Source organism: Clupea harengus, chromosome 8 (assembly GCF_900700415.2).
Source record: "Clupea harengus chromosome 8, Ch_v2.0.2, whole genome shotgun sequence".
NCBI classification, from domain to species: Eukaryota; Metazoa; Chordata; class Actinopteri; order Clupeiformes; family Clupeidae; genus Clupea; species Clupea harengus.
The window spans coordinates 11338770-11362814 of record NC_045159.1 but is presented as its reverse complement, the minus strand read 5'-3'; the positions used below and the strand labels follow the sequence as shown (position 1 = coordinate 11362814).

The following is a 24045-nucleotide window of genomic DNA, read 5'->3' as shown; positions in this document are numbered from 1 at the left end:
TTTGTTATGGGTACCCTTATGAGGGAGGATTTTTGAATTTGCATTCATTTTAACAAATTTTATATTTATGTATTTACACAAAACAGACTTTCCTTGTGAAATATTGTGAATGTACAATTGATGCCCATAATATTGAGTTTGTAGCTAATTTGATTAATTCTAAATCCATATAGATACAAATGATGCATTGATATGTACTGATGAGGTATACAAAAATGCACAGATGGTATTGCAGAGTTAAGAGAATTCTGGATATACATTAAAATAAGAGGAAGCTGGATCAAGTATTGCAAGGGTGACGATGTGCTTTGTTGTTATCCTAAACCATGGATAAAACAATGCATATATTATTGGATTTATGCAGGAGTTCAAAAGAGACATCCAAAGAAGAGAATTTGCAACAAGCGATGCTGACGTAAAGTGTCCTTGAAAAGGAAGGCTGGCAAATATAGGCATATAGCAAAGCAAATAAACTGTAACAAGTATCCCTATGGTTTTTGCTGCTTTGCTGCTGGATTTCTTAGTCATTCTGTCTTCTTTAGCAGCCTTTACTCTTTCTGTGACCAAGCTGATCGCCTGTGCCTGCTGCATAGCTGTACAGAATATTTTCAGGTTTAACACTATCACAATGGAACAGGGGACAATAAATGCGAAAACAAGATCAAACGCAATCATTGGGAGATTAATAATAATCAGACAGTCTCCGTGGCACGCTCTGCGTGGCTCAGGATGAATGAGGTGCTCATGTAAGACTATTAGAGAATAAACCAGAGAGACGTACCATGTCAGAAATACACAGACAGCTCCTTTCCTGAGTGTCACAATCACAGGGTACCTCAGAGGCTTACAAACCGCAATGTACCGATCAACAGATATGAAAACTATGTTGTTCATTGAGACAAAAACAACTGCAAAGGTAATGTAGGGAAATATGTAACAAAAAGTGTCCCCAAAATACCAACATGTTTCTATTAATCTGATGCCCTCCACAGGCATAACAATCAGACCAACTAATAGATCTGCCACAGCCAGACAGAGGATGAACAGGTTGGTTGGAGTGTGAAGCTGCTTGAAGTGAGAGATGGAGATGATCACCAGCAGGTTTAGGAAGACGGTAGATACAGATACCAATGAAAAGAATATGTACATTATAAAGTATTCCGTCGGTGACCTGACATCCTTTCTGCAAGAAGAGTTGAGTGCTGGGAAACAGTAATTACCTGTTGTGAGGTACTCCATTGCTGTGAATGCCAAAGTTTTGTGAAAAATATGAAAAAGATTCATTGTCCTGAAGATTCACAGCTAATGCTCTGTTGTTTTCATTTGTGACTTTGTAAGTCACTGCCCCAAATGTTAATGCTATTAATGTCACTCCTTTTATTGATTAACCAAAGCTGACATTATCATGTGTGTGCCAGTGTGTGTGTGTGTTTATTCAAGTGCCTAGTGGGGCCATGCAGTGCCCAAGGGCAAAGGCCTACTGTGAATTCTGATTGTCATACTCAAAATGACCAGAGGTGAGTGAGCGTATGAGTTGCTTAATACAGAGTCTAAAACCCCTATAGATCTCTATCCGAATGGTGTCCTTAAAGTGACCATTGACTTTGTGTGTTCAATTGACAGTGTTAATATCTTGAACATGTATTATATATTGTGTAGCAGGGTACTGAGTCTGTTTTTGGTGACAAAGGGAAGGCCTCTGGTGAGGATGTGGTTTACCGGTATGACATAAAACACACTGTTTCATTAAGCACACAAAGAATATACTGTATGCCTTCCTAGTCTTTCCTCTGTCTAGCAGCATAGACGAGGGAAACAGACCAAGGCTTTTATGTAAAACAGGTATATCGCCAAGAAGATTTCAAAGGGATTGATTCAACCAGCTAAGCCACATAATCATAGTTTGAATAAACTGATATTCCAAATTCTCAACAAGTGAAAGGACAGATCCTGTCCAGTCTTTGCACTGCCTGATGGTCATGATGAGACAGGCTATGAGAGTGGAACACAGCTACCAGAATGACTTTGTTCATGCACAGCACTGCCATGGATCAGCTGTAGTACAAGTACACAGTACACATGGCCTTGCTCTAATGGACTCTAAAGTTGTATTGTAACAGCAGATGATGATTCCATCAAAATATAACTGTGCCAATGCTTACACATAATCAGTCAATTTGTCATTTCTTTAATGTGTAATGGGTGTAAAGACTACATTAGTTAATATACTATGAACTTAAGGCACTTTCTAACTAACTTACCCTCTAGAGACCCTAGACGACACCTTCAGAACACATCCTATATTTGGACACGTATAAGTATATACATACAGTATATATTTTCATGAACGCGTGGAAATGTGTTCTCAAACCGCCAAACTGTGAACTGATTCTTAAATTGAACGCACGTTCTTGTTCACCTGAATTTGCGTACATAAACGCACTGCCAGCTCCTTATGCGAAAGCAACTTGAGACTGGTGAAAATCATGTCAAAGCGGAAAGCGAACACCGGTGGTGCACCAGCCATTTAATGCAGACCTAACTTCACCAGTGCAGAGGTGGAGGTACTGTTGCAGAATGTAGATGTAGATGTATCCATTCTATTCCGCTATGGCTATATCCCCGCGACTGAGTCTAGTGCTTATTTATTTATTCACTGCCGTTTGCCGTATTCGTGTAGTGCTTTTATTTATTTTAGGACATCACAATGCCTCGTAGAATCATGACTATAAATGTGAAACGTAACTGTTAATGATACAAATATTCTCGTATTTATCATTATTATAATTATTTAAATCCGAAGATGTCTGTAGAATTGATGTTAACGCAGTCACCAATGATTTCTCACAAATTTAGCCCTTAAAAACATGGGAGTACTCTAATCTGGCCTACGACTGCTTTTCCGCGTTCTTAAATTCTGTTCTTAGCTAAGAACGAATCCCAGATAAGAAAACTTCAGGAATGCCAGAATTGTAAGTGTAGTTCAGAAGAAATTTCTTCTTAACTTTTACATTAACTGTGTTCGAGAATGAGGTCCAAGTTTCAGCTGCTCTTTGCTGGAGAGGTTGTGTTGCTCTACCTTTCTCATTAAAATATCCCAAAGTGTTCTATTGGATTCAAGTCATGCAGGGCAGGGTAATAGTGTAGCATGCACTCTGAGGGAGTTGTGTTCACCCTATAATGCTTTTCCTGTGTGTGTCTAAATGTTCCATTTAGAATGTACTCCTGTTTCCCCATCTATGATAATATACCATGTATTTCTTTTAGTAAGAAATTATTCTGTTATAAGACTGTCTGACAGTTTTTGAATGCTATGTATTTGCTTAAATAAGTGGCAAGATGGCAAAGAGAAACCATGGATTTGCTCCATTATTACACTGGTGTCAGAAGTGGGCTTGATCGCCACCTTGAGGAATGGAGGAAGCAACGACCACTGAAGACCTCATCGAAGAGCTTTACCGGAGTGCTGCACAGCTGAACTATACAGCAGCCTTACAAAGGCTATGGTTGGCTGTGTACCCACCTCGGAGTCGGCAAGAAGAAGCAGCTGAATTGATCCAGCATTCCCTGCCTTTGATAACCGGAGAGGAGTGAGACGCCTGCCCCAGGCCTTGACAGGACCCAGAGACCACAGCTGCACCAATACCGGGGACTGGGCATGCCAGGGAGCCCGCAGCATGGAATAAACTGCTGCCTTGACTACAGGCCAGCTGGCAACGACCACCGCGACCGTGGAGGTACTGCACCCGAGCACCACGCAGCTGCTGCACTACAGTGAAGAAGGAGTCAGAACATCTGGCATGAATGTACATTGCCCAAGTATGCTGGCAAATTGGACTGTGATGCTTTCCATGCCCAATTTGAACTGTTAGCCCCAGCCCTGCAATTTGTTCTTTGTTTGACTGACGTTGTGTTGTTTGCCTGCTGCTTTTGGATCTGGGCTAACTACAGCACGCTAACCAGTGTGCTGAGGCGTCGTTTTGGAAAATGCTTTTAACGGGAGCTTGTGCGGTCTGAGCTGCATGACCGACAAAGACGCGTGGGTGACCCACTGTGGACTTCAATGGCTAATGACACTGTGCCAAATGAGTGGGCCCAGTTATGGCCCAGTTCCAGATCCACTCAACCAGAGGGAAATGCCAGGGGAGCAGTGCAGTGAGGGGACTCCAGTCTCCACCTACCGATACCCATGTACCTTAGTGCTTCGGTTGGTCTGGAGTAGCCGGGGCCCCTGTGTCCCAGTGAGCAGAGCCGTTTGTGACTGGGCCAGGGTGCAGCCAGAATACGCAGCACCTCTCCTGACACTACATCGCATGTTTGTGATCACTCGTATAAGACCTGGGTTACCATCCCAATGTGACCTGGTATCCTCCCGGGCACTACTGGTGTCCTCTCAGCAGCATGGTCGCCAACATACAGCTGATGACCATCACTGCAGATAAAGCTGGCACCAGGGGAAGGAATCCACTGTGAGTCCAGGCTGGAGACCAGGAGCATGTGCACGAGTTCTGGCTTGATGACATCTGAGACTTGTGCATCGTTGGCCTGGACCTGCTGACCCATTGGGGAGCCTGTGTTGACGTGTCGGGGGCAGCTATCACCCTCTGTGCAGAGACTGCGGGGCTCCAGTGAGGTCCGGGGGAGGAGAACGGACTTGAGGGCTTGCAAACTAGCCACTGGGCTTTCTGACTTGTGATCACAGGTGTTTTCACTATTTTGCATTGAGTTTCTACTTTGAGGCCTGCATTTTTAATATGGTATTTCTAAAGTATTTGTTTGTGATTGCTCATAAGAGGAAACGTCTCGGTTACTTTCGTAACCTCGGTTCCTTAAGCAGGAACCAGATATAACAGAATGGTACATGACGTTAGTCATGGACCCAAATCGAAGCATTTATCCAATCACGCCTGAAAGGCCGCGATTCGTCTGCGCTTACTCCTGGGCCCGCCCCCTCAGGAGTCTATGAATTCATCCGCGCAGGACGAATTCATCCTTGGAAAGAAAAACTGAGCAAGAATATCAAACCAAGGTAACACTGTATACGGCAACTTTGTTATATCTGGTTCCTGCTTAAGGAACCGAGGTTACGTAAGTAACCGAGACGTTCCTTATCGCAGTTCACTGCGATATAACAGAATGGGACCCTATACATTCCCGCGTGATAATAAAGTGGCAGCCAATCACACACACCAACTTTATTCAAGCCTTTGCCCTCCTAGAGGTTCATACGGCAGCTGGCGGTGAACATTTAACAGGGCAACCTTTAACATAGACGGCAGGGATCCGTGATCCCGCGCCCGTAGGAAACCAACCTGGGATGCTTCATGTGCAACATAACATGTAGACACTAATGAACACACTCATCATTATACCGTTCTCAGGCCAGGGGAGTCAGAGATTGCCCGCCTGCAGAACTCCATGTAAAAAACTAGATTCAGCCACATCTAACATATAGAATCTAATGAAAGTGTGGCGAGAACTCCAGCTTGCAGCTTTGCAAATATCTTCCACTGAGACACCCTTTAGTAAGGCCCAGGAAGACGAGACCCCCCGCGTAGAGTGCGCATGCAACTTCTCCGGGGGATATAAAGACAAGCTCTTATAAGACAACACGAAAGCCTCTACTATCCAACGGGAGAGGCTCGGCTTTGATAGAAGTCTGCTTTTTGCACGTGCACCAAAGCACACAAATAGCTGATCTGACTGTCTGAAAGCTCCAGTGCGCTCCACATAACAGTGGAGAGCGTGTACTGGACAGAGCTTATTCAAACGTTCCTCCTCTGCTGACGCAAAAGGAGGAGGCGAGAAAACTGCTAATTCAATCACCTGATTGCGGAATGGGGTTGCCACCACTTAGCAGCATTAGGTCGCAAAACCACTCTGTCACCAGCGATCGAGAACTGAAGGCACGATGGGCTGACTGACAGGGCTTGCATGTCACCAACGCGCTTTGCTGACGTCAACACCAGTAGCAGCGCGGTCTTTAAAGAGATAAACTTTATGTCCATCGTCTCCAGGGGCTCGAACGGAGGCCCTGTGAGAGCACGTAACACAACCAGCAGATCCCAAGAGGGTATGAGGTGCCTCTCTGCGCCACTTCAGCGTATACAGAGCTCGTGTCGACACCACTCGGGCACTCTGTATCGTAGCCACCACCGCATCCGATAAGCCTGACGCTATGAGCCTGCACCTCTCAGGTGCCAGGCCCTGAGACGCCACAGCTCCGGATGGGGGTGTCACACTGTCCTGTGCGCCTGCGTTAGGAGGTCTCTCCGTAGAGGCAGCTCCCAGGGCTGTTGCACTGACATATTGAATAGATCTGCCGCCCACGGCTGATTGGGCCAGTGGGGGGCTATCAATATTAATTCCCTGCCCTCGTCCGCTACCCTGCGCAGCACCTGCTGGAGGAGCGGGATCGGGGGAAAAGCATATAGACGCAGGTCTGGCCACTGGTGGCCCAGCGCGTCTATGCCCAGTGGGGGGTTGTCGCCCCCTAGCGAGAACCAGAGCGGGCAGCAGGTATTCTGCCTGTTCGCAAACAGGTCCACCTGCGCCCTGAAAAAACGCACCCAGATCTGCTCTATCACCTGAGGGTGTAGACACCAGTCTGCTGCTCGAGGGTCGCCCCTCGATAACAGGTCCGCACCGTAGTTGAGGTGACCTGGAATATGAACTGCCCTGAGGGAAAGGACGTGAATCGCTGCCCACAGGAGCAGGCGGTTCGCCCAATGGTGCAGTGACTGGGAGCGCACTCCGCCAGTTCTAACACATTTATATGAGACACGGCCTCTGTCGCAGACCAGAGACCGTTCACGCCTCTCCCCTCGCAGACCGCACCCCACCCCTTGGTGGAGGTGTCTCTGGTTACTACTACGCGATGCGTCACTATGCCCATAGTGCCCGACGCAGCGAGAAACCAGGGGGTTCTCCAGATTGACAGGGCCCTCCTGCATCTGAAGGACACCGTTACCCTGCGGTGCCTGTTTGTGACTGCGTTGAGCCTCACAGACAGGTATCATATCTGGAACGGCCGCATACGCAACATCCCCAGCGGGTGCGCGATAGCGGCTGACGCCATCATTCCCAACAGGTGTTGGCAGCACAGAGACGAGACTGACTGTCCCAGTCGGAACTGGCGCACACATGTTTTGATGGCATTTATTCGTTCTCGAGACAGCCTGACCTCCATGGAGGTGGAGTCTAGAACCATGCCTAGGAAATGCATAGTTTGGCTTGGGCACAGAACGCTTTTTTCCTTGTTTATCACAAAGCCCAGTCGATGCAGGTGTGCCACCACTAGATGGCCATCTTGCACCGCTGCGGCCTTTGAATGAGCAGCTATTAACCAATTGTCCAAATAATTGAATACGTGTAAGCCGCGTAGTCGTAATGGGGCGATGGCTGCTTCTACGCACTTTGTGAAAACCCTCGGCGCCAGAGCTAAGCCGAACGGGAGTGCGTTGAATTGGTACGCTATGCCCGATGTCTGTGGTGGATCGGAACGTGGAAATATGCGTCTTTTAAGTCTATCGTGATAAACCAATCGTTTGGTCTTATGAACTGCACTAGCCGGCGTGGGGTCAGCATTCTGAACCATAGTGGCATGAGTGCTTTGTTCAACACACGTAGATCTAATATTGGCCGATATTTCCCGTCCTTTTTGGGGACCAGGAAATAACGGCTGTAGAAGCCTGAAGCCTTCTCCTCGGGAGGCACTATGCTTATCGCTTCTTTTCTGAGCAGGGAGACTATCTCTTCCCATAGGAAGTGAGACTGTCCCTGCTGCACCACCGATTGGATCACTCCGCCGAATGGCGGAGGGGGACGGGCGAATTGCAGCACGTACCCCTTTGTGATCGTTCTCAGCACCCATGGTGAGACTGCGCATGCGTGCCAACTCGCCGCACAGCCAGCCAGGCTGGGCTTTGAGTTGAATTGGTTGGGAACTAACCCGCTCATGGTCAATGAGTCTAAGCCTAGATCTGCACCCGCTCCGCCTAGGGAGGGGGACGAGATCTGGGGTTGCCCCCTCATGGTTTTGAAAAAAATTGGGGGGTGCGATTGCACTGTGTGCATCGCGGGGGGAGTCGCACAAGCATGTCTGGGCACTGCGCCTTCTGGGGCCTTATGTTAGGACGTATGAGTGTGGTGCTTGTGAGAACCTGCTTACCGTGCTGGACATGATTTTCGCATGTGAGCAACGGGCGGATGTCTGTGGAGGCGGTGTGGGCTCCACCGCTCCCCCCTGTGTGGCCACTGGGTAGCTGTCACCATCAGGTAGCCGGAAGCTCGCCTCTGACCCGCCCGCGGCAAGCGGCATGCTGCCGCGGGGCGTGGGCTGCGCCCTGGGCAGGGCGTGCAGCTGGCTGCTGCTGGGCTGCAGGCTGAGCTGGAGGACGGAAGGGGTGTCTCTGCCAGCCTCGCCTGGTGGGCACCTTTGCCGGAGGGGCTGGCGAACGGAACCCGCTTCGCTTCTGGCCCTGTGTGGGCGTAGTGTGTCCCGATGAGGACTGCTCGCCCGAGCCGCTAGAGCGAGGCATCCAAGCCTGGAATACCTCCCTGCTCTTTTGCTGCTCCTCGAATCTGGCAGCCATTGTGTCAACAGCTTTGCCGAAGACGCCCTGGACACAGACCGGGGCGTCAAGGAGCGGTGCCTTCTCCCTGTCTGAGAGCTTGGCCAGCGACAGCCACAGGGACCTCTGGGTAGCCACAGCGGTACCCATCACCCTCCCCAGGGCCTGTGAGGTGCACCTGGTGAGTCGGAGTGAAAGATCCGTCGCCCGACGGAGCTCCACAACCGACGGGTGATCCTCCCCCAACGACGGGGCTAGCTCTGTCAGGAGCTTGGCCTGGTAACGCTGCAGCAGCGCTGCCGTGTTGGTTGTGCAGGCAGCCTGCCCTGCAGCCAAGTAGGCTTTCTCAGCCAGCGCCGCCTGGTGCCTGGCCACTCGCGTGGGCAGGAGGGGCTTGTGGCCGAGGCGCATCGTGGGGGAGGCGGGCGAGAGGTAGCCTGCTACTGCATCCTCCACCTTAGGGAAGGAGAGGTAGCTGCTCTCACTAGCCCTGTGGAGTTGCATGTACGGGGCGAACCCCGGCACTGGGGCATGGCCCGAGTAGGGGGTCGCCCACGTCGCCTGCAGCTCCTCGTGGACCTCCTCGAAGAAGGGGAGGGCACTAGGAGCTGGTGTGGCGGGGCCAGCGTAGAACTCCCCGTCCAGCAGCGAGGACCGCACACTGGGAGGGTGAGGGAGAGGGAGCCTGAGGCAGCTGGCTGCTCTCAGCGCAACCTCGTGGAGTTGCTGGCCCAGAATCCGTGACGTAGCCGGGGGTGAGGCTACCCGCGGCTGAACATCATGGCTTGTCTGCATGGCTTCTGTGACCGAGCTGTGCTCGTCGGAGTAGTCCAGCAGACTATCATCATCCGGTCCGAAGTCCAGCTCCAGTTTGGGCAGGACTTCGGCCGGTGGTAGCTCCACCGCCTCGCGGCCCGCGGCCCTTGGGCTAGCAGGTGGCGGCGACGGGTAGAGGCTAATGGGTGAAGCCGCGGCGGCAAAGCGGCTGTTTACACTCACATTGCCTAAGGCTGGAGGCGCACTCGGTCCTACGAGGGTATTAACCCCGGATGGAGCCGGTGCAGCCCCCTCAGCGTCCTTGCGCTCCCATAGCGCAAGGCACTTTGTAGCCTTGGCTAGCGTCAAGCTAGCGCAGATACCACAGGCAGGGTCGGCGCCTGAGAGCGCCGCCTCTGCGTGGGTCCTGCCGAGGCAGGTCACGCACCGACGGTGGCCGTCACCCTTCACGCGCACATGCCCACAGTCGGGGTATTGCCTGGACATCTTTGTTCTGAAAGTAGAAGAAAGTATTAATACACAAGCACACAATTAGCAATGAACACGTTGTTAGCAAGCTAGCAGGCTAGTCAGAAACTTAGCCAGCTAGGCATCTAGGATAGTGGCTACTACTTCTAAAATCTAGTTGAGTCAACGAATTTTGCAGCGCCCTGAGCTAGTGAGGGTTAAAGAACCTGAATAACTCACCAACCCGTCGAGAGCAAAAGCACACAAAACTCTTTGACTTTTGGTAGCGTAGAGGATATACTCGGAGCTGGGGCTTCGTCTTGCGAAGTTTTTCAAAGAGGATGAATTCGTGCTGCGCGGATTAATTTATAGACTCCTGAGGGGGCGGGCCCAGGAGTAAGCGCAGACGAATCGCGGCCTTTCAGGCGTGATTGGATAAATGGGATAAAAGGGAATTGGTTAACTTTGGATGGGATGACTGACGTTTGGCCTAAAGCTCAAAGTCTGGCTTTTATTGTGATATGAACATTAACTTAGAGTGAAAAAGAAATGGACTTTTCCCTTTAAGAAGAGATGATCAAATTAGAACTTGTACAATGTAAAACTGTTAAAATCCCTTATTATGCCAATGTATTAGCACTGCCCATGGTTCGATAGGACAATGCAAGACGCAACAAGCAAGAATCAAATATATATATGTAGGAGCCGCATTTAAGTTTTTTGTATTTGGAATGATTTATTGATTTTTCCCCTTTTGTGGAATTGTGAGTGTGCGCCCTCTATAGGTGGTGACAGTGCCACCCTTGAAATGGCTGCCAGACACGCATGACAGGGAGAAGGCGGGCGCAATTACCGTCATTGACCTCAGTGCTGAGGCCGTGAACCACGCTGTCTCTGTTTGGGCCTGTTCAGCTTGTTGCAGCGTTTAGTTTAGTTAATTTGGACTTTAAAACTGCAATTGCATCCTTATTTTTTGTGACAATTTTTCTACAATAAAACCGGCAACATTGGATGGTCAAACTCCCTTTGCATTAGATTATTGGACAGAACTGCGAGTCTTGACATTGCTTCTCCTGCTTTCTCCATGGTGGTAAAATCAACTAGGATATAGGAATAGGATCTAGGGGTTTAAAGGAAAAAACTCGAAACTGTTTTTGCCACTACAATATATATTTCAGCTCTGTCAGTTGAATCAGAATGAGAATATACCGTAATTTTCCCCTTTTGAATACGGAAAGATGGCATTATCATTGTGTTATCAAATACTTGATGACATAATGATAACATGATCTCATCCAGCTATTAATATTTATGTTGTAATGGGGTGGAGCATAAGTAGAACAGCCATAAAGCTGCAGTTCAGTCGTGATGTACGTCCCGAGGAAGATCAGTGGCTCCAAGCAGTACAACAGCAACTACTCTTTCCACCAGCCTTGACCGAATACAGCACTGTTCATTTCATTCCACATGGAGTCGACCGAATCTAAGGATTATTATGCAATTACATATTGTTATCCATCTCACAATGTTTCCTGTGCAAAGGTGGTTCGATCGAAACCAGAGTACATGTCTATGTATATTTTGTTCTCTTTAATATCGGTTTTTACTGTATTTATGAACCTATTGGTGATCATCTCCATTTGTCATTTCAAGCAGCTTCACACCCCTACCAACCTACTCATCCTCTCTCTTGCCATATCTGACTTCATGGTTGGGTTGGTTGTGATTCCTATTGAGAGCATTAAGCTCATAGAGTCATGCTGGTATTTCGGGAAGACATTTTGTTCCATTTTCCAGGCTACTGTCTTCACTGTTATTTTTGTGTCTCTCTACAATTTGGTGTTAATAGCCGTTGATCGATATTACGCTGTGTGTGAGCCCTTGCGTTACTGCTCCAAAATGACAACAACCAAAACCTTGTTATTTATCTTTTTGATTTGGTCATACTCTCTCATATACAACCTGACTCTACTGTACTTTAATGCAAACCTGTATCGTTCCCAAGAAGACAGCATTTGTTATGGAGAGTGTATGTTGGTCGTAAGCTTCACCTGGGGTGTCGTTGACCTCATTGTTTCATTTGTTGGCCCATGCTCTGTCATAATAGGAATGTATATGCATATTTTAAAAGTAGCACAAAGACAAGAGAAATCGATAAACACAGTTGTTGGACGCTTCAAAACATTAGCTGATGAGCCTGCACTGACTAAGACCTCAGAAAGAAAGGCTACGAAAACACTGGGAATCGTCCTGTTTGTTTTCACAAGCTGCTGGATAACTCATTATGTCTGTGTTCTCTCTGAGGAAAGTATATCAAACCCTTCCCTGGTCATTGCATTTCTTGTTTGGATCCTTTATATCAATTCCTTTTTGAATCCGATTATCTATGCATTTCGTTATACATGGTTCAGGGCCTCTGTTAAGCACATCTTAACACTCAGAATTCTCGATCCTTTGTCTGTTTATGATAACATAACTACACAAAAATAATTGAGTATCTCTTTTATGTTAAATGATGTCTTACCATGTCGGGTGAGAATGGTTCCTTTTATGAGTAAATAAGATCATGATTTTTCAAACATAACACACTTTACATACATGTGCATGTGTTCATATGTTAATACATATAAAAATATAGTTATTGGTTCATTGACAACCTTGGCATTAACAACTTTGACAAACTGGCAGAGGCTAAATGGCATGTGAGTAGGATATTTGTTATGACCTGTGAAATACTTGTCACATGTTAACTTTTCATAAGTAGTTAATAACTAAGTTAATCATTATTTTTTAACTATGAGTATAATGGTATTATGTGTTAATTAGATAATGAGTTTTTCCAAACAATACATTTTGTATGTGTGGTTATGGAATGATGAAATAAAATTGCAGTACACTGACCAATTTGTATCTTTGATGCTGAGCTATGCTGCAATATCTGATTGCCCTAACCTACATATGGAGGGATAAAAACACTTGTAATAACAACTGAATATATGAAATGTTAAGACCTTGTCATGTATGGCTACTAAAACATACAGATTGTCTGTGGCACACCAATGATGCATGACATAATCAGAGAACAGAAGGAATGTGTTATATTGCAACATTTCTACCGCAATACATCCAGTGGAAACCACATGTTGCTTTAAATAGAATGTATCATCCTTATAACAGCAACCTGATGTTCAAAAGGCCTACAAAGAAATGACAGTAGTTCACACTGCAAAACACTGAGAGAAAAAAGGGTGAGCGGTTGACATATAGAGGTCCTCAGTGTTAATAAAGACTTTGATAATCTTTATATATGTAGGACACATTGATGCACCATCAGAGGATAGCAAAACAAAGAGTTTAGAATATATTTTATCCATAAATGGTCAAAGCTAAAGTCAAACTGACCTGCATCTTAAGCAGCAGGTCCAAAATGCAATCATATGTTCACTATGGACAACAGTGTACTCTTGTGGTAAAAACAAGCCACAGCATGAATTAGGACCTGTTTATTTTGGAGCAGGCGGGCTTCAAGTTATGGGAAGACTAAAGATGTGTGGGTCATCCTACCTTTGGAATTGAGGACGATGAACAAGTACCCTTTAAAAGGCTTCATATAAACACATTATTGATGATGCAGTGTAAGCGTATACATGTTTACTTACTTCCTCAACAGAATGTATACAGCGTTGCAACAGGCATATTGTTTCTCACTCTAGCATTAAGTTATATGTATATAGTTACTCGTCTATACTAAAGTGGAGTCATGAGCCTTAGTCTGAGAACATAACCAAGGCTGGGTTCATGCAAGATCTCTCCAAAATAACATAAGGACAATAGCTCTGTGGACGGGCGACAAATAAATGTAGGTGCAATTGTGCATAAATATTATTACTTTCTTCACAAAGGCCACAATCATAATGTTGGTACTATCCTGTCAACAGCACGAATCAAATGTTGGGGATCTCACCCAATTGGATAGGCATCAACTATTCAACACAACAGCAGGTAAATTAGGTTGAACACATGGTGGTGTGTTCAATAGTGGAGAAAATAAAAGAACAATCCCAAATCAGTCTCATAAATCAGCCTAATAAAGTATACTAAACTATTAATTTGGAACTCTGATTAATGGGTATCTTAATAACTACAACCAAAATCACCATATCAACAGCTAATAAAACTTGAAGGTTTTTGGAGTTCTGAATAGTAGAAGTGGGCAGCATTCACCCTTGTGCAACATTAATTAGACCAGCAAATATAATCAAAGGCAATTGTTTACAAAACTGGGGAGGGAGGGTGTGACTGAATGAACGTGTGGACAGCTGTACAGCTTGTCTTCCACACAAGTTTAACTTTCTCAAGCACTTCTAGATGGGAGGACTCTGTGAGGCCTTTTCTGAAGAAGGCGAGACTGAGCTGGAGTTAGTGCAGACATGTGCATCGCATGCTACTTCTCTCTCTTATTGAGAGGCAAGGGCTGAAAAGCTGTCATCACTCTCGTGGCTGTACGGAGAGGAGGCTGAAAAATCTTTGAAAGTACCTGCACCTTCACCGTGTGCCTTACAGGAAGGCACCTCACCTGTCTTTGCTCCAGCTCCAGTTAAAACAGTAGCGGCCCTCCACATTATCAGGACCACATCTGCTTCCTATCAGGCCTGACTATACAGTCTAAGAGAGCCTACATTCATATAAGTCCTACCTTTCAGACCGAGTTATTTAATTAATAAAAGGTCAAGAACCATTTAAATCCCATATGTGAAGTTCTTAAAATGTCATGAGTGACTGATATTTGCACACTGTTGTTTAAGCAAACTGGGATGCCGTTGTAAAGTGATTAATTTCACGTAAATCTTTTTAATGCCTTATATAATCGCAGTGTTCCTCAGCTGAACATACTTGATTGCATAAATGTAACCTCAAATGTCATACTCGTCAAAATGGGGACACCTCTCAATGGCAAGAGCTCTAGACATTAACACAGGGGAGAAGACACTGTTGTAACAACAATTTTAGTAGGAGTGCACATCAAAACACATTTCAGTCAAATTATAACTTGAACTTGGTGGATTTGAAGATGCTTAAGAGACTATTCATTGTCCCTTCAGAAAACAATCATGTTTCAATGTTTTTGTATAACAAAAATGACTATCATCATTCAATGACATAGGCCCTGTCCTACATGATGCATCCTCAGTCATGTGGCCTTCAGGTTGATGGGCTCTCTGAGGCTGTGAGGTGGGGGGTTGAAATATTGTTAGAGTGTGCTCTGGCTTGCCCCCAGTGCAGTCTTCATATGCTCTCTTGTCAGGCCGGCATATCTGAACACTCACCAGTAGTCCTTTACCCAAAAGCCCCTGCTACACTGGTACTGAAAGAGAACCAACTCATTTTTAAAGCATTAAGACCATATAGTATACATTTAGAACCAGAACATTTAAAATCTGCTAACAATGGCTTTATGCAACACAGAGAAATGTAAACATTCATAAATAGTTGGTTGGTGTGAGAAAGACAGCTTACAGATTTCAAAATATTAGCTACATATAATTACAACATTATAACAATATTTGTTGAGATGTCAACTCAATGCTGAGTGTCAGTCAAATCTGTTAACTTTTTACACATTTCAAATTCATAAATTGAACAGACCCAATATTATGGAATATGATATTTCATGTAGTAAACTCTTATGTCATCCGTGTTAAACCATACAAGCCAGGGGGAGCAGCTATTGCATCAACTAGTGTTTGTCTTTCATTTCACACCTTTAATGGGAGCGTTCAAGCATTGAGGTTTGGACCCTCATTATGGATGCGCTGTGCACTCTACAGGTGTTAATAGGGCCCTCTGGTGTCCAGGGTTCCCAACCAGAAAAGAGAGACAAACAAATTCAAAGGATCATTAAAGGGATCTCCAAAGATTAATACTGTGACTTGCATCATTTTGATTTGAACAACATTGTGAACACGTTGTGTTATGTGTGCTTTCTCCACGCCTCTGACACTCCACAGAGGATTAGTCCATCATTAGGAGAGAACCTTCAACATGTAGGACCAACACTGAGAGGCTCTTAGGGTTGTTTAAGGTAAATAAACAGATTTAATGAGGTCCACGGACTCGGAGTGGTAATATGACCTCATTGCTTGGATTTTGAATCGATTCCTTTGATTGACAAGGGTTTATGGGCGCACTAGGCCTTGGAATTACAAGTTATTAAGGTAAACTATTTAGAAAACTTCATTAACTCCTCTTGTTTCGCCATTACCAAAATGGCAGACTCTTCTGTGGGTGTTCACAGACATGTATGAGGTGGAAGTCACACACTGTGCATAAGAGTCACCCACTCTAGGCTTTGAAAAGACAAACATAGTTTCTTCAGCGGTCAGGCTTGCATATATAATACAAGTTAACCACCGCATTGGGACATACTATGTGAACAGTGCAGTTTTCTTCATATTTTACGTAACTCAATGTGATTAACATGTACTAACTACCATGCACTGACTACTCATAGTACTACACAGGACGTACTCACTGATATCTAAACATGAATGATTATGATTGATTATGGCTAGATTTACACTGCACGCATCATTGGCAAAAATACAGTTCCCTAATCTGTTTCCATTATACAATTTGCAAACAAAGGATTACAGATCAGCTTCATAGATGGCTCAATCAAAACTATCTACATTTTTTTCTCCTCAGTATTCATCAATGATCAGCTGAACAGCCTGGACTGACGAAGACCTCAGAGAGGAAGGCCACTAAGACACTGGGAATTGTCTTATTCGTTTTCATAACTTGCTGGAAAATTCACTACATTTGGATCTCTCATCAGAAAGTTTATCAGATTCATATTTGGCCGTTGCAGTTGTTTGGATTATTTATATATATATTCATTCTTGAACTCGATCATCTATGGATTTCATTATTTGTGGTTCAGGGCCTCTGTAAAACACATCTTGATTCAAGATCTATTTTTTATCAACTTAACTACAGAGAACAGTTACATTTATTACGAATGCCTTGTATAAATGTCCTCCTGGACCGTTTAAGCATGTTGGGTAAAACATTTATTATCTATGGCTGCTCTGTACTGATGTTTAGCACATTTATTTTGAAGATTGTTGACGTGTTAGATGAAGGAATTTTGGCGGCAAACATAGACACTGTTAATCAGCCAACAAATGTCTAAAGTGTAAATCTTGTGATATGTCAATATTTTTTTTATTATTCAATTGCTGTACATTTTTCTGGAATTTTCAGAATTTATTTCTCCTTCATTGTATTTATTTGAATTAGGCGTGAGTATCTGATCCTGATATCTGATAATTAGGTGTGTATATGTGATCACTGTTCAGTGAGTGCAAATGTCTTGAGCTCATTTAAAAATGAAAAGCAAGCACAAAAGCCAGTGTCTTGACGATCTTCATCATAAAGAATAGGCCTGTTTGTCAACATGGTTGTAAACCAGGCATCACTAGACCTCTGAAATCAGGCAGGTGAGCCACCTGGATCCTTGCACCACTAGAGGGAGCCTTCATACCCACACTTTGGTGACTATTGTTCCCAATTCTGTTCTGTTCAAGCATTCACTCCTACTCAAAGGTCCCTTATCTTCTGATCTTGAATAGGAATACAAATAAAGAAATTAAATGATTATAAAATACACAAATAATTATTAATAGCTTCAGCATTAGTATTACCAGTACAACAGAACTATATACTTTGTCCTTTCTGAAAACAATCATGTTTTGATGATTTTGTACAACAAAAATGACATATTCCCCATTCTATGGCATAGGTCGTTCCTATATGGTGCATCCACAGTCATATGGCCTTCAAGTTGATGGGTTCTCTGAGGCTGTGTGTGTGTGTGTGTGGGGGGGGGGGGGGGGGGGGGGTATTGTTACAGTGTGCTCTGACTCACCAGCAGTCCTTTACCCAAAAGCCCCTGATACACTGATGCTGAAAATCACAGAAAACTACATTCATCCAACAAACATGTAAATATTGTGTAAGGGATCAAATTAAGGTGGTGCTGTTACATTTAAAGTTACATGACACGCCTAAACCAAACATGTTTTTTGTGTGTGTAACCTAGGTTGCTTAATGATGGCTCCAGAGGTAGCAGTGGTTCTGCAAGTGATTTCATGTTGTAAGCATCTGCATGGAACCAGATGTTTCTTATGCTGGCATGCCCCAAACCAAGGCCATAGGCCACACAGTAAATAGGAAGACATGGTGCTGCAAGGGATCTCCACCCTATATCCAAAGTTGCTACTTTTAGAATGTTCAGTACAGTTAATACAAGACTTAATGCTATTCTTAACTCTATGTGAACATTCTGAAGTTATCAAGGTTTGGCCCAGAGACTGATTTTATGGCAGGTCAGGATGACAATAGAAAAATGAAAAGAAAACTGTGTATGCTATTTTTTTAACAAAAAAACACAGCAACATAAAAAAAACTAAGCAATCATAAAAATAAACGAAATAAAATGTGTAGCAGGATTTGTTTTTTAGTCAGTCAAAGGTTGCTAATGTGGCCATATGTGCACTGTGCATGGGAAGACCTAATTTTAGTTAAATTGTGCACTGTAATGTTTATATTCCTACGGGGATTAATACAGGTTTATCTTATCTTATATTCAGTTACATGTGATTCATATGGGAAATGGTCCACTTTGGATGAGATGACCAACTTTTGGCCTAAAACACATCTAGATTTTATTGTGATTCAAACATTAACCTACAGTGAAAAAGAAATGGACTTTTCTTTTTAATGACAAATAAAGAAGAGACGATCAGATTGTGGCCAAATGTGGACAAAAATGTTTTATCATGCCAATGTTTTAGCACTGCCCATGTTTTTGTAGGATAATTCAAGATGCTACAAGAAGCAAGTTCGATTTCTTGAGCTCTGTCGGATCAATCAGAATTGGAGTGTAATAATTCAATCCATGTCATCATTAGTTATGAAATACTTTATCACAGTCATTAATATTAAATGTTGTAAAGGGGTGGAACATTCTGTAGAACAGCCATAAAGCTGCAGTTCAGTCGTGATGTACGTCCTGAGGAAGATCAGTGGCTCCAAGCAGTACAGCAGCAACTACTCTTTCCACCAGCCTTGACCGAATACAGCACTGTTCATTTAATTCCACATGGAGTCCACCGAATCTAAGGATTATCATACGGCTTCGTATTGTTTTCCATCTCACAATTTCTCCTGTTCAAAGGTGGTTCGATCGAAACCAGAGTACATTTCTATGTAAAAAATGTTCTCATTAATATCATTTTTTACTGTATTTATGAACATGCTGGTGATTATCTCCATTTGTCACTTTAAACACCTTCACACTTCAACCAACCTGGTCATCCTCTCTCTGGCCATATCTGACTTCATCGTTGGGTTGATTGTGATTCCTATAGAGAGCATTAAGCTCATAGAATCATGTTGGTACTTTGGGAAAACATTTTGTTCTATTTTCCAGGCCACTGTTTTCACTGTTATTTTTGTCTTGTTGTATAGTCTGCTGTTAATAGCTGTTGATCGATATTACGCTGTGTGTGAGCCCTTGCTTTATTGCACCAACATGACAGCTAGTAAAACTATATTATTTATCTTGCTCATTTGGTTATACTCTGTCATATACAACCTAACTCTAATGTACTGCAATGCAAACTTGTATCGTTCTGAAGAGTACAGCATTTGTCATGGAGAATGTACATTAGTTTTAAGCTTCACCTGGGGTGTCGTTGACCTCTTCATTGTATTTATTGGCCCTTGTTCTGTCATAATTGGGATGTATATGCATATTTTGCGTGTGGCACAAAGACAGGAGAAGGCCATAAATTATTTTGTAGGACGTTTCAAATTATCACCCGAACAGCCTGGACTGACGAAGACCTCAGAGAGGAAGGCTACTAAGACACTGGGAATTGTCTTATTTGTTTTCATAACTTGCTGGATAATTCACTACATTTGCATCCTCTCATCAGAAAGTTTATCAGATTCATATTTGGTCGTTGCAGTTGTTTTTTGGATTATTTATATAAATTCATTCTTAAACCCGATCATCTATGCATTTCGTTATTCGTGGTTCAGGGCCTCTATAAAACACATCTTGATTCTATTTTTTTTCATCTTGATTCTATGATTTCTATTTTTTATCAACTTAACTACAGAGAACAGTTACATGTATTAGTAATTCCCCAAATGTCCTCCTGGACCGTTTAAGCATGTTGGGTGAAACATTTATTATCTATGGCTGCTCTGTACTGATGTTTAGCACATTTATTTTGATATTGTCGATCATCTATGCATTCGGTTATTCGTGGTTCAGAGCCTCTGTTAAACACATCTTATCTCTAAGAATTTTAGATTCAGGATCTATTTTTATCAACTTAAATACAGAAAACAGTTAAATCTATCAGTAATGCCTTGTATTACTGTCATCCTGAACTGGTTAAGCATGTTGGATAAGATTGTGGTGGTCTATAGCTGCTCTGTAATGATGTTTATGTTGATGTTCACATTCATTTTTGATGTGTTGGTTGATGGAATTGTGTCACCACATGGAAGCACTGTTGATCAGCCAACTAATGTTTAAAACCTTAATTTTGTGACGTACAGTATGTATACACTGCAATGCAAACCTATACTGTTCTGAAGAAGAAAGCATTTGTTATGGAGAGTGTACGTTGGTTGTAGGTTTCACCTCGGGTGTCGTTAAACTCATTGTTGCATTGTCGGCCCATACTAGGAATATACATGCATATTTTAATAGTGGGACAAAGACAAAAAGTCAATAAACACAGTTGTGGGACGCTTCAAATCATTGGCTGAAGAGCATTTGGAACTCTGATTAATGAGTATCTTAATAACTATAACCAAAATAGTAAAGGTTGAAGGTTCTAAATAGTAGAAGTTGGCAGAATTCACCCTTGTGCAACATTAAATAGACCAGCAAATATAAGGCAATTATATAATTATATAAGGCAATTATTTACAAAACTGGGGAGGGAGGGTGTGACTGAATGAATGTGTGAACAGCTGTACAGCTTGTCTTCCACACAAGTTTAACTTTCTCAAGCACTTCTAGATAGGAGGACTCTGTGAGGTCTTTTCTGAAGAAGGCGAGACTGAGCTGGAGTTAGTGCAGACATGTGCATCGCGTGCTACTTCTCTCTCTTAATGAGAGACAAGGGATGAAAAGCTGTCATCACTCTTGTGGCTGTACGGAGAGGAGGCTGAACAGTCTTTGAAAGTACCTGTCCCTCGTTTGGAGGGATGAGCACGGATTAATATGTTGTGCATCAGTGGGTGAGAAGAACTCGTGGTTTCAGAGAACTGGGGTTCCACCAAAGTAACCTATCATTTCAGTTACAGAAAGTGATTGGAGTAAAGATGTGACTGTTTTTATACTAAAAGTTTAAAATACACCATACAATAATTAATCTATGCATCTACCCAATATAGCATTAAGATTGTGAAAAGGATGTTCAGTCATTGCTATTATACAGCCCCTGTAATTTCTACTGATTTCAAGACCATCGTGAAAGAGTAGCCATCTCCATGCCTTTCAACAATGTTCACCTTGTGCCTTACAGCTAAAGTTAAAACAGTAGCGGCCCTCCACATTATCAGGACCACATCTGCTTCCTATCAGGCATGACTATACAGTCTAACAGAGTCTACATTTATATAAACCCAACCTCTCAGACCTATTTATGTAATTAATAATGAGTCAAGAGCTGTTTACATCCATATGTGAAAAACTTAAAATGTCATGAGTGACTGATATATGCGCGCTGTTGTTTTGCATGAATGTTTTCAGTAAACTGCGATGCCGTTGCAAAGTGATTGATTTCACATAAATGTGTTTAATGCCTTATATTATCGCAGTGTTCCTCAGCTGAACATAATTGATTGCATAAATGTAACATCAAATGTCATAACCCTCAACATGGGGACACCTCTCAATGGCAAGAGCTCTACACATTAACACAGGGGAGGAGACACTGTTGTAATAACAATTTTAGTAGGAGTGCACATCAAAACACATTTCAGTCAATTCATAACTTTGGTGGGTTTGAGGATCATTTAACAGACTATTCTTTGTCCCTTCAGAAAACAATCATGTTTCGGTTATATATTCCCCATTCTATGGCATAGGCCCTGTTCTATATGGTGCATCGGCTGTCATATGGCCTTCAAGATGGGTTCTTTGAGGCTGTGGGGTTGGGGGGTTGAAATATTGTTAGAGTGTGCTCTGGCTTGCCCCTAATGCAGTCTTCATATGCTCTCTTGTCAGGCCGGCATATCTGAAAACTCACCAGCAGTCCTTTACCCAAAAGCCCCTGCTACACTGGTACTGAAAGAGAACCAACTCATTTTTAAAGCATTAAGACCATATAGTATACATTTAGAACCAGAACATTTAAAATCTGCTAACAATGGCTTTATGCAACACAGAAAAATGTAAACACTCATAAATAGTTGGTTGGTGTGAGAAAGACAGCTTACATATTTCAAAATATTAGCTACATATAATTATAACATTATAACAATATTTGTTGAGATGTTAACTCAATGCTGAGTGTCAGTCAAATCTGTTAACTTTTTACACATTTCAAATTCATAAATTGAGCAGAGCCAATATTATGGAATATGATATTTAATGTAGTAAACTCTTATGTCATCCGTGTTAAACCATACAAGCCAGAGGGAGTAGCTATTGCATCAACTAGTGTTTGTCTTTCATTTCACACCTTTAATGGGAGCCGTTCAAGCGTTGAGGTTTGGACCCTCATTATGGATGCGCTGTGCACTCTTCAGGTGTTAATAGGGCCCTCTGGTGTCCAGGGTTCCCAACAAGAAAAGACAGAGAAACAAATTCAAAGGATCATTAAATTGATCTCCAAAGATTAATACTGTGACTTGCATCATTTTGATTTGAACAACATTGTGAACACGTTGTGTTATGTGTGCTTTCTCTACGCCTCTGACACTCCACAGAGGATTAGTCCACCATTAGGAGAGAACCTTCAACATGTAGGACCAACACTGAGAGGCTCTTAGGGGTGTTTAAGGTAAATAAACAGATTTAATGAGGTCCAGGGACTCTGAGTGGTAATATGACCTCATTGTTTGGATTTTGAATTGATTCCTTTGATTGACAAGGGTTTATGGGCGCACTAGGCCTTGGAATTACAAGTTATTAAACTATTTAGAAAACTGCATTAACTCCTCATGTTTCGCCATTACCAAAATGGCACATTCTTCTATGGGTGTTCACAGACATGTATGAGGTGGAAGTCACACACTGTGCATAAGAGTCACCCACTCTAGGCTTTGAAAAGACAAACATAGTTTCTTCAGCGGTCAGGCTTGTAGTTATAATACAAGTTACTGGTGTTGAGGCCAAAAATTAACCACCGCATTGGGTCATACTATGTGAACAATGCAGTTTTCTTCATATTTTACGTAACTCAATGTGATTAACATGTACTAACTACCATGCACTGACTACTCATAGTACTACACAGGACGTACTCACTGATATCTAAACATGAATGAATATGATTGATTATGGCTAGATTTACACTGCACGCATCATTGGCAAAAATACAGTTCCCTAATCTGTTTCCATTATACATTTGCAAACAAAGGATTATATATCAGCTTAATAGATGGCTCAATCAAAACTATCTACATTTCTTTCTCCTCAGTATTCATCAATGATCAGCCGAACAGCCTGGACTGACGAAGACCTCAGAGAGGAAGGCCACTAAGACACTGGGAATTGTCTTATTCATTTTCATAACTTGCTGGATAATTCACTACATTTTCATCCTCTCATCAGAATGTTTATCATATTCATATTTGGTAATTGCAGTTGTTGTTTGGATTATTTATATATATTCATTCTTGAACCCGATCATCTATGGATTTCATTATTTGTGGTTCAGGGCCTCTGTAAAACACATCTAGATTCAAGATCTATTTTTATCAAGTTAACTACAGAGAACAGTTACATTAATTAGTAAATCCTGGTATAAATGTCCTTCTGGACTGTTTAAGCATGTTGGGTAAAACATTTATTATCTATGGCCGCTCTGTACTGATGTTTGGCACATTTATTTTGAACATTTTTGACGTGCTGGATGAAGGAATTTTGGCGCCAAACACAGATACTGTTAATCAGCCAACAAATGTCTAAAGTGTAAATCTTGTGATATAT

At 43.1% G+C, this 24045-nt stretch overlaps 2 protein-coding genes and 1 pseudogene across 2 annotated transcripts; 2 read left to right on the top strand and 1 right to left on the bottom strand.

Moving 5' to 3' along the window:
- Nucleotides 1-237: 237 nt before the first annotated feature.
- LOC105901017 (trace amine-associated receptor 13c-like) lies at nt 238-1248 on the bottom strand. The gene has a single exon (XM_031572808.1). It carries the CDS (start codon nt 1237-1239, stop codon nt 238-240), a length of 1002 nt encoding a protein of 333 aa, XP_031428668.1. The 5' UTR covers nt 1240-1248.
- A 10016-nt stretch (nt 1249-11264) lies between these two features.
- On the top strand, nt 11265-12287 carry LOC105901018 (trace amine-associated receptor 13c-like). Its single transcript, XM_031571320.1, has one exon. It carries the CDS (start codon nt 11265-11267, stop codon nt 12285-12287), a length of 1023 nt encoding a protein of 340 aa, XP_031427180.1.
- A 6676-nt stretch (nt 12288-18963) lies between these two features.
- LOC105901020 lies at nt 18964-22828 on the top strand (annotated as a pseudogene).
- Nucleotides 22829-24045: the final 1217 nt, after the last annotated feature.